Here is an 11,319-nt window from a genome sequence, read left to right as displayed (position 1 = left end):
AAGAAAACAAACACGAAACATAAACAATACATATCATCAACATCATCATCAATAAACAATACCAAATACACATCAATATCACATCATACACACACAAACATCATCAACATTATACATCATATACAATACAAACAAATAATAATACATACAAAAATAACAATCACAATAATAATATCAATATCACAAAAATAATACAACTATCAATACTACAAAACATCAACAGAGCAAAACAACAAACAAATAAACACAAACAATCAATAAACAGACACAAATACACAATATCATTAATAAAAAAATCCAAAAACAACACCATCATCATCACATCAACAATATATCAACACAAAAAAAATCCAAACAAACAACATCACAACATCACAACATACTAACAAAACAAACAATAATACAATAACACAAACACACACACAATACGAAAATGAACAGACACACACAGACAAACACAAACACTGAACACATAATAAATCAATAAACATCATATACACAAGACATATCAACAATACTACATCATCACAACAAAACACACACACACAGAACACAAAACATCACCATCACAAAACACATCACATACATCATCAATAACGCATTACAAACAACAATCCTCACAAACATCACAAACATAAACAACAATAACTACAAAAACACCAATATCAATCAATAATAAACACACACAATAAACACATCATCAACAAACGAAACATCATCAAATACATCAAAACACATCATCATCAACACAAACACACAAACATCAATAACAAACACAACACACTACCACCATCACAACAAAACACACAGACACAAACACAAACGATCAAAGACACATCATCATAAGAACGAAACATCAACATCATCAATCACCACCATCACAGATGCTACATGAGATATCGATAGGAGTAATCCATACCTTGTCCACACACCATCATATCCTTAACATTACCCACCATACACACAACCATTATAACCTTTACATGTATGCATGAGAGGGCATAGTAAGTATGTGGAGAGCATAGTAGTGTATGTGAGAGAGCAAAGAGAGCATAGTAGAGGTGAGAGAGTAAAAGAGTAAGATGAGAGATAGTAGATAAGGTAAGTGTATGAGAGAAATAGTGTGTGTGAGAATAGTGATAGAGAGATAGTTGTGAGAGAGGTATGGAGAGATAGTAGTGATGTAGAGAGCATAGAGTGTGTGTAGAGAGATAGTGTGAGAAAGAGTGTGTGTGAGGAGATAATGGGAGAGAGATAGTAGTGTATAGAGAGATAGAGTGACATGAGAGATATAGTATGAGAAGAGAACAGTTGAGAGAGTATAGAGTGATGTGAGAGAGATAAGTGTATGAGAGCATAAGGGGTGAGAGAAATGAGAGCATAGTAGGTATGTGAGATAGAATAGTGTGTGAGCATAGTAGTGAAGAGTAGAATATAGAGAAGGGTGTGAGAGATAGGTAGTGGAGAGTATAGTGTGTAGAGAATAGTAGTGTGTGTGAGAGAGTGATTGAAACGGAGGCAGTTGATTATAGCCCTGATTGTTGAAGCAGAATAAACCAGTCATTATAATAGAAGTGGGGGAGGAGAGAGAGGCTAACTGAAGCTGTGGGTCTCTAAATAATAATTTAGAAATGGTGAGTATGTAACATGTCTCGACAATAAATTAAGTCCAACAGAGCTCTGATTCGAGATGCAGAGATTATTCAGGGTGGAACTGCAAATCCAGCCAGACCTGGCTCCAGGCTAGCACTGCTACTCTAGCTAGCTCAATGCAACACGGAGGACCCCGTACCAGATCGAGACAGGCTGTGGATCGTCCCAAATCCAGGAAGAGGTAGTTGATAAATCTGCTTACATAAGATGTATTGATTGATAAACCACAGTTTTTTTACTGTACAATGTACATTTGACTTTGACTAGGAGAAAAAGCTAGCAGCTAGCAGCAGCAGTTATGGAAGCATACTGGTAATTGTAGTACCCATTGCGCGCCCTGTTATTAAATTTCAAACACATTGTAATTTGCTATTCAGTGCGCAGCTTATTGCAATGTAGTTCTGCATTTATTGATTTCACCTATCTTTGGGTAAAGAGAGAGTAGGCGTAGGCGTTTTACAGCAAAGATAGGTTAAATAAGAATGCTCGGTCTTCCATCGGCTGGCTAGCTAGCTGAGTTGCAATCATCTGACTGGGTGACGAGTATTTAGCCTGTGTGTGTCTCTTGAGTACCATGAAAAGCGCTATATAAATAAAATGTATTATTATTATTATTAGTAACGAGTGAAATATACATGTTTACATATGTTTATTACAGTGAATAATAAACTAAATACTACTAAGCAGGGCTCTCAAGTGCTTATAAGCATTTTAGAATGTCACTGTGTGGTGAAGCCACATATTTGTTTTTATATTTCTGCAATCTTGTGTGATTTGTTTCTGACTTCATATGAATGTTTAAACCAGGCTTGGTCAGTGCTAAATATACTACTGTGATTAAAGGAGTTAAATAAAAGATGTCATTCATATAAATTCATGCATCACCTAATTTCATCATCACATACAGGCCTGGCCTCCAGTAAAGAACAGTTTGTTTAATATATCTAATCTTGTGTTGTTCATACTATACAATGATTTATTACAGATTATCTGGCCAATGCTGGGTGTCTAAGGCCTTTGAAACGGATAGAAGACAAAGATTTCTTGGTTGGAGGATATCATCATGTTTCAGCTGGTTCATCGAAGTTAGTGGAGCACTTCAAAGGTTTGTGTCACTAAATTTTTTAGCAAACAAAATTAACCCTTCTAAGGTGTTCATATTTTTGTTCCACAACCAATGTTCCCGGTCTGGTGGGACCCACCACATTATTAGGCTTTTAAATCAATACAGCCATAAAAAATTATGTGTAAAAGGTTTACTTAAGCTCAATTACCAATGACATATACATCATTTATGGTTCATATTTGCCATTTACTCCTGTGAGATCATATGATCATGATTTTGTGAAGTAAACAAGGAAATTCAATTATAAAAAAGGTAAAAAAAAAAATGGAAAACAAGATTTTTCATTCATTATCATCAGTCATTATCAGAACAGGTGAAAGTACTTGAAATGTAACAATTTTGTAACTTTGTGTGAGAATAGCAGGTACAAAGTTTCACAGCACCTACAATTATTACACTTGGGTCCAGTAGACCCGAACACCTCATTTGTATTAGTTATGTGTAGGGGGGTGTACCGTGTACACTAATTGAAAATAAGTTATTTTTTATGTATGAGTTTGAGTTACAAAACATAATAAATAGCATCATTTGTGGGACAACGGGTCCCACAGACCTGAACACCTTACAAGGTTTAAGAATAATGAAAGATTTTAACATATTTTTAAAAGCCAGTGTACAACCAAACACTCCGAATAAAGGCTTGCATGTATCATATAAAATCTTAAAATCTTAAAAACGTAAAGAACATCACGTTTTAGATAGTGGTCAAAGACAAGGCCTTTTTGCATAATCAAAAACTGAACTGTCTTATAAGTCATCCCTTTCATGTGCTGTGTGATAATTTATCCAATTTGAAAAATTATATTTGTATCTTCTCATGATACATTTTTACAGGTTCAGGGAGGGGATGAAGACCATTGGTGTTCTTGATGCAATAAGAATGAACCCAGATGCTTTCAGACTGCTGTTTTGTCACGAGCCATCCCCACTCACAGCGGATGTACTAGAACTGTCAGCAGTGGGCAGGAACAAAAGAAGGGCAGAGGAATGTGTGCATTTTGGAGGGACTACCTGCTGGATGTTGAGGGTAAGTATTATTGCTAGTTATGGAATAAAAATCTTTCATATGCCCTTCTGTCTGTCTTTGTCTCTTCCCTCCTTTTAAAAGTTTTCTACATGCTAGGTTTAATTTATTTTTTGGTGTTCTTTGGTTGTATCTTTTTCAGAGCAAGAGGAACCCTTGCAACTTGGGGGTATCCTGGCCTTCACGCGGAGCAAACGATATTCCACCCCTGGGCTTCTCCCCACTACCTTCAGTGGTTTTTCTCCATGAGCTGCCCCTCAGACAAGGCCGCCATTTACCCAACCGCCAAAACACATGCATTAACTGCTCGCTGTTGCCAGTCCTGAAAAAATTCGAGGATTTTAAGGAAACTATGGATTTTGCATTAAAAACACTCAGGGATTTGGTCAGGAATGACTTCCAAGAACTCCTTAATATACATTATTAAAATCTGTTGCCTGTTGAACTTGACTAAATTGAAGAGGCATCGTTAAGTCAATAACTCACCATTTCCTAATACATTATTAATGTCTTGTTTAAACAATTGAAAATGGAATAATCATTTGACTGAAAAGGAAACTTGTCAATGGCCTTTTATTAACCTTTATTAATTGTCTTGACACTAATGAAGTTGCTCACTGATAGAGTTCACTAGGCTCAAAAATAATTGAATGTCATTGGCTAGTGGGTCTACAGTTTCTAGAATTCTGTTCATAACTGTTTAATTGAAAATAAAGTCATTTTCTGGAACAACAACATTGAAGTCTCAAATGTACTTTGGGGGCGGGTCTTCATTCATTTCCGCGTTGTCACTCCTAACTAAAATGTTCTGCATTGCCCTCTGCACTGTTATACAAGAACTCCGAACCAGCCCTGTAAAAGATAGAAATTAAGGTCCCGACGGGGTTCGACAAATATCTTCAGCTCTACACCAAAGCTTCCCCTGATTGGCATCCTCTCCAAACTGCTGGTTAATCAAGAGCAAGAAAGAGATTGTCGGAGAGATAAACCATTGAGCTCAGAAATTTATCTTTCCAAAATGACACTTTCATGGCCCAAATTGTCAGTTTACCCTCACAATTCTCTGAACACACGCGCGTATCAGTGAAGAAAATAGCAATGTTTTCCTCATAACCATATACTTCCACAAACAATAACTGACCTTGAAAAAGAAACTAAATAAAATAAGAATAAATGTTTTTGTCCAAAAAGGTTGTTTTTTTCCTTAAAGTTTCTGCTGCTTGATTTAAATGTTCCTTGTTCCTCTGAGTTGGTGGTAGCTGTACTTTCAAAGCAGCAAGCCCACCAGATAATGATAATTTAAAATGGCCCCTTTAGCCAATGAGGAAGTGAGAATTTAAACTGTCTTCCTGATTGATCAAACCAACTTCCTTTTCTATTACACTACTATACTCTCACACACACACTACTATACTCTCTCACATACACTACTATACTCTCACATACACTACTATACTCTCTCACATACACTACTATACTCTCTCACATACACTACTATACTCTCTCACATACACTACTATATTCTCCACACACACTACTATATTCTCTCACATACACTACTATATTCTCTCTCACATATACTACTATATTCTCTCACATACACTACTATACTCTCACACACACACTACTATACTTCTCTGTATGTCACACAACAACACACACACACACATCCAACACACACACACGACACACACAACACAACACACACACGCACACACAAACACACACACACACACACACACACACACAACCACACAGACAACACACACACACACACAGACACACACACAACAACACAAACACAGACACACACACACACACAGACACACACAGACACAAACACACACACTGAAGACACACACACACACAGATACACTCACACATACACACACACACACACACACTGAACACACACACATACACACACACAGATACACTCACACATACACACACACACACACTGAACACACACACACAGACTGAACACACTCACACAGACACACACATGCACACACACGCTTAACACACACAAACACACACACTCATTCACACACACAGAGACACTCAGACAGAAACACACACACAAATACACACACACAGACACACACAAACTGAAAACACAAACACACATATGACCTTGGCATAGGCACAGGCTAATTACTGATCACTAACATAGGCACAGGCTAATTACTGATCACTAACATAGGCACAGGCTAATTACTGATCACTAACATAGGCACAGGCTAATTACTGATCACTAACATAGGCACAGGCTAATTACTGATCACTAACATAGGCACAGGCTAATTACTGATCACTAACATAGGCACAGGCTAATTACTGATCACTAACATAGGCACAGGCTAATTACTGATCACTAACATAGACACAGGCTAATTACTGATCACTAACATGCTAGTTAACATCAGTAATTAAACCTAAACAGATAATGGAAGTCCAAACTGCCTGTGAGCTTCTCCTGTACTATACGGTAATTCCTCTACTGTGTGACAGTAAGTCTCGTGGTTATGACCCAATCGTTAGCCTATTATTGTTATAAAAGCGTCCGCTACGGAGCCATAACGTGAGGTACAAGGTAATGGAGCCTTTTATACATTGTCGTGTTTCTTTAAAAATAAACAACGGACAAATAGAGTCTTTAAACGCTTCAGATGTAAAGTTATTCGCCGTCAAAGTGACGTGGAAAAAAAATGGAGGTCAGCGGAATGCTAACAGGATGTGATGGCCAGGTAGCAACAACATGGCGCCATAGATGGCTTGAGTTCTTAAGCGAAGCTTACCCCCTTGCTAATCTACCAGTTAGCTCCTCTGGTAGCTAAGAGTTTAATCTACCAGTTAGCTCCTCCGGTAGCTAAGCGTATGGGGCTCTGGGTACTTCACCCCGTGTATTGTTGTGATTGGTCGTAATGTTATCCAATTGCGTGCAGTGATCTTTTCAAATGCACGCTTGGTGATGGGCGACTTTCATTACTCGATGCCAGACCCTTATTCCTTTCAGATTTGGGTCTGGACTTCCAGGCTCTCATCTCTATCTTAAATAGGTTTCATTCTACTTTTACGAGAGGAAAACAAGCTGTATGGTCGACAGGAAGACAACACTAGGTTTAGGTGTGAAGAGGTAACTTTAGAAAAGAGAAGCTGTGTGGTTTAGTACGCCCCAAACTTCAAGTAGATTAGTTCTAATAATCTAACTATAGAAAGGGGAACATATCATCTCTGCCGGGCGTAAACCATGTATGTTCAAACTTTTTTTTCAGGAAATTAACAAAATGCTCATTTGAAAACATTTTATTGAGCTAATGAAGTCAGACAAAATCAACCCGTCCCTGTTTGAATATGTGTAACCCTGTGTACTTTAATATAAAGTGTTCTCAGAGTTTATACTGACCTTGGTTTGTTGTGCTGCTCAGCAGTGAGGTCAGAACTGAAGAGAAATGGACCTCAGGTTAGTTTGAGCTTTGACTGCAGACAGACAGAACAACTGTGAGCTCAGAGAAGATGGAGTCCACACTAAATACTCTCAGCGTCTTCCAGCTTTAACACCAGTTTATTCTGCTTTTCTAACACGCTTCAGCTCCGTCCAATAAACTCTGACGTTAACCCTTTAACTACAGTTTCTCTGCAGCTGTTGTCACTTCCTGCTCTTAAACGTTGTGTCAGCGTTAAGAGACAACCTTTTCTGAACTTTTAAAACAATGAAGCTAACAATGTGATGACAGAACAGAGTGTACTTACAGATCAGCCATTGCAGAGATGTTTGTGCCATCGTACCTGTTGGTGATGTGACATCAATCACTTTGAATGTTTGACTCAGAGCAGCTAAAACCACCATTTCCTCTTTGGGGGGGGTGGTGCATCAGCCGTGTGGTTTCCCCTCCTGCAGTTGATAGGACAGTTGGTCTCTTGTGTTAATTTATAATCACAGAGATGAACATTGTTGTTGATTGTGATGAAATATTGTTAATGAAGATTATTTCCATACATTCTTTCCAGAAATGTGCACAATTTACATGCTGATGTCTGTGAAGTTTCTCAGTCATCCAGGTCATAGTTATCCAGGGAAGGGTTAAACTCAGGGGCTACTGGACCTTTTTAAATATGCTCCGAATATGTTCAGTTCAGACTGATCTGTAGGGAAACCTAGCTATTTAAAGTGCTCATATCATGTTCATTTTCAGGTTCATAACTGTATTTAGAGGTTGTATCAAAACAGGTTTACATGGTTTCATTTTCAAAAAACACCATATTTTTGTTGTACTGCACATTGCTGCAGCTCCTCTTTTCACCCTGTGTGATCAGGTCTCTGTCTGAGCTACAGAGTGAGACATCTCACTTCTGTTCAGTCTTTTTTGGGAGTCGCACATGCTCAGTACCTAGGTAAGGACTACTAGCCAGTCAGAAGCAGAGTATGAGGGCGTGCCCTGACAGTACCTAGGTAAGGACTACTAGCCAGTCAGAAGCAGAGTATGAGGGCGTGCCCTGACAGTACCTAGATAAGGACTACTAGCCAGTCAGAAGCAGAGTATGAGGGCGTGCCCTGACAGTAGCTAGGTAAGGACTAGTAGCCAGTCAGAAGCAGAGTATGAGGGCGTGCCCTGACAGTAGCTAGGCAAGCATTATAAAATGTGAATAAACTGAGAACTGAAATCTAAACCTTGTAAAAGACAGAAAGTAACAAAAAAATCCAACACTACGTAGGGTTGGGTAGGAAAAAAAAAGGTCATCACCATGGCGACAGGTAGGCCATTTCCTACAGTCAGAGCAGGTTAGAAAGAAAATGTAGATAATTGATCAGCTGAAGAGTTCTGATAGAGACAACTGTCAACCATCAGCACCAGGTGAGTAGAGAGAGTTACCTGTGGCCCTGCCTCGATATAAAGACACCATGATGAAAGTGGAGATGCAGTACGGACAGAACACCACCAGGTGGACGACTACTCTGAACACAAGGGGGAGGGGGTCTGAGGTTGGTGGTTCTGTAGTTGTAGGTTTCTCTGTAGAGAGAATCAGCTGTCAGGTGAATATCTGGATGAATGAATTCCTGAAATCAAAGGTAACCTCCTCACCTGTGACAGAGACCCAGCTGGGTGGAGACTCTCCAACACTGCTGATGTTGCACTTGTAGAGGCCTTCATCAGACCTGGAAACATGGTGGATGGTCATGTGACCTGCAGGCTCAGTCCTGATGAAGGAGCCATCTTTATAGAAACCAGCTGGGAGGTTGGAGGACGTCTTTGTTTTACAGGTCAGAGTGAGGTCTTCTCCCTCCATCACAGGGAGGACAGGACTCTGCAGGATCACTGGTCCACCTCAACACAGAGACAAACTACAGCATGTCATCCATTCACACACAGCTTCATCAATACTGACTCCACAGTCTGATCTTACCAGTGACAGTGATGTTGATGCTGTTACTGGTTGCTCCCTCTCTGGACTCACACCAGTAAACTCCACTGTACCGTGAGACCATGTAGCTGATGATACAGGAAGAACCAGCAGGTCTTCCCCAGTCAACACACTCAGCTCTGGTTTCAAAAGTCGTGTTCCTCCTCAGAGTCCATCCAGCAGAGCTGTCGTCCTCCTCACAGCTCAGAGAGACAGACTGTCCTCTAAACATCTGAGAGCTGCTGGGACTCACAGTCAGAGAGGCTGGAGGGAGGAGGGTTTAGAAAACACTAAATGACCTGAGAAGAAAGTCTGAAACCCAAACTTGTTTCCTAATATTTGTGTCCTAAATTATGTGATGAGCAACAAAAGTGTTTAAAAAAAAAGTTTCAATATAAAATTTTTGACACAGAAAACAAGAACAGGAACACCACACGCACACACACACACACACACACACACACACACACACACACACACACACACACACACACACACACACACACACACACAGACACACAGACACACACACACACACACACACACACAAACACACACACACAGACACTTGTTGGTCAATGAGGACACAACACATATTCAGACTTAATTTTGAGAGTAATGATTATCCACTAGGTTAGATATTGCTCCTTTAAGTGTGAAGAGGGAACTTTAGAAAAGGGAAGCTGTGTGGTTTAGTACGTCACAAACTTCAAATAGATTAGTTCTGACAGTCTAACTATAGAAAGGGGAACATATCATCTCTGCCGGGCGTAAACCTTGTATGTTCAAACTCGTTGTTTTTCAGGAAATGAACAAAATGCTCATTTGAAAACATGTTATTGAGCTAATGAAGTCAGACAAAATCAACCCGTCCCTGTTTGAATATCTGTAACCCTGTGTACTTTAATATAAAGTGTTCTCAGAGTTTATACTGACCTTGGTTTGTTGTGCTGCTCAGCAGTGAGGTCAGAACTGAAGAGAAATGGACCTCAGGTTAGTTTGAGTTTGTGATACAAGACATTTAAAGTTTAAATAATTAATGGAAATAACAGAAAAACTGTCTGCAAAATCATTTACACATTTCAAAATGACTCGCATCATTTCTTCTCATGAACTTTTTTTAGCCAATCATTTTATCTTGTATTTCTTTCAGCTGATGGTTTTAGAAATGCTCAAAGAGTTTACTTACAGAGTAGCTGCAGTAGAGATGTGTCCTCCATCCTAACAGTTGGTGAAATGATGTCTTCACTTTGTTCACTTCATAGTCATAGCATCACATGAACGCTCCTCCTTCCTCTGTGACTGTTTTGTGATTTCCTCTGAACACACTATGTTTAGTTGCCATGCAGCAATTTTTTTCTTATGGTCAATGAACCTAATTTAAATTCATTATTATGCTGAATTCCTGTATAATTCCTTCGAAATTCCTAAATGATTCCTACATATCATATCAGCAGGAATGACCTTTACTTTTTTGCAACATTCCTGTATGACTTTTTTGTGTTCATCACCTGCTGTGACGTCACCATTTAATGTGGCCGGAAGTGGAACATGCTTTTATGTTTCTTCTTTCCACAGAACAGCACAGAGATGTTTTAGCTATTTTGATTCAAGTAAACCCTCCTCCTTCCTCTGTGACTGGCATTGTTGTGGTTTGTTTTGTTGCCATGAAGCAAATACATACATACATTCACAAAGTTTTTCATTTTGCGATGCTTTTGACTCTTTTTAAAAAAGTGTTTTTAACTTTTTTATTTCATGGTCAATAAACCTAATTTGAATTACATTATACCACATTTTTAGTTAATCCTTCTGATGTCTTCGTTCGATTTTGACCCGTTTACAAAAACTTTCTATTTCAGAACTATGACTTAAAGAAAAAGTGACAAATATTGGATAAAAGCTACAAAAACACACATCAAAAACATCAGCAAAGGTGAATAAAAACTTGTTAAAAAAACGTGTGTTGTGGTTTCGATAACATGAAGTGGAGTGAAGAAAAACTAAATGAAGATGTTGAGATGAAAAATGACTGACACCAGAATGTAAATAATAATGATGCAAACACTGTTTTAATGCCAGAGGTGAAAGATATCTTTTCACAAAGATT

The 11,319-nt window shown here is 38.7% G+C and overlaps 1 protein-coding gene and 1 long non-coding RNA gene across 3 annotated transcripts in view; both read right to left on the bottom strand.

Annotated features, from left to right (window-relative positions):
• Positions 1 to 7,821, bottom strand: part of LOC120572819 (low affinity immunoglobulin gamma Fc region receptor II-like) — a 14,214-nt gene extending 6,393 nt beyond the window's left edge. For both annotated transcript variants that reach the window (XM_039822281.1, XM_039822282.1), the window contains exons 1-2: positions 7,560 to 7,821; positions 7,213 to 7,248 (exon numbers count right to left, since the gene is read on the bottom strand). In XM_039822281.1, coding sequence (XP_039678215.1) covers positions 7,213 to 7,248; positions 7,560 to 7,656 — 133 coding nt within the window. In that variant the 5' untranslated portion in view covers positions 7,657 to 7,821. The remainder of the gene's footprint in view (positions 1 to 7,212; positions 7,249 to 7,559) is intronic.
• Positions 7,822 to 8,540: 719 nt separating this feature from the next.
• Positions 8,541 to 8,947, bottom strand: LOC120573035. The gene is made up of 3 exons (XR_005641609.1): positions 8,891 to 8,947; positions 8,681 to 8,818; positions 8,541 to 8,574 (listed from the first exon to the last, which is right to left on the bottom strand). It is a non-coding gene; the product is annotated as an uncharacterized LOC120573035 (long non-coding RNA).
• Between the last annotated feature and the right edge of the window lie 2,372 nt (positions 8,948 to 11,319).

The sequence above is a fragment of the Perca fluviatilis genome, chromosome 14, assembly GCF_010015445.1.
Source record: "Perca fluviatilis chromosome 14, GENO_Pfluv_1.0, whole genome shotgun sequence".
Classification (NCBI taxonomy): domain Eukaryota; kingdom Metazoa; phylum Chordata; class Actinopteri; order Perciformes; family Percidae; genus Perca; species Perca fluviatilis.
The sequence above is the reverse complement of the archived record's forward strand: the minus strand, read 5'-3'. Positions and strand labels throughout refer to the sequence as shown.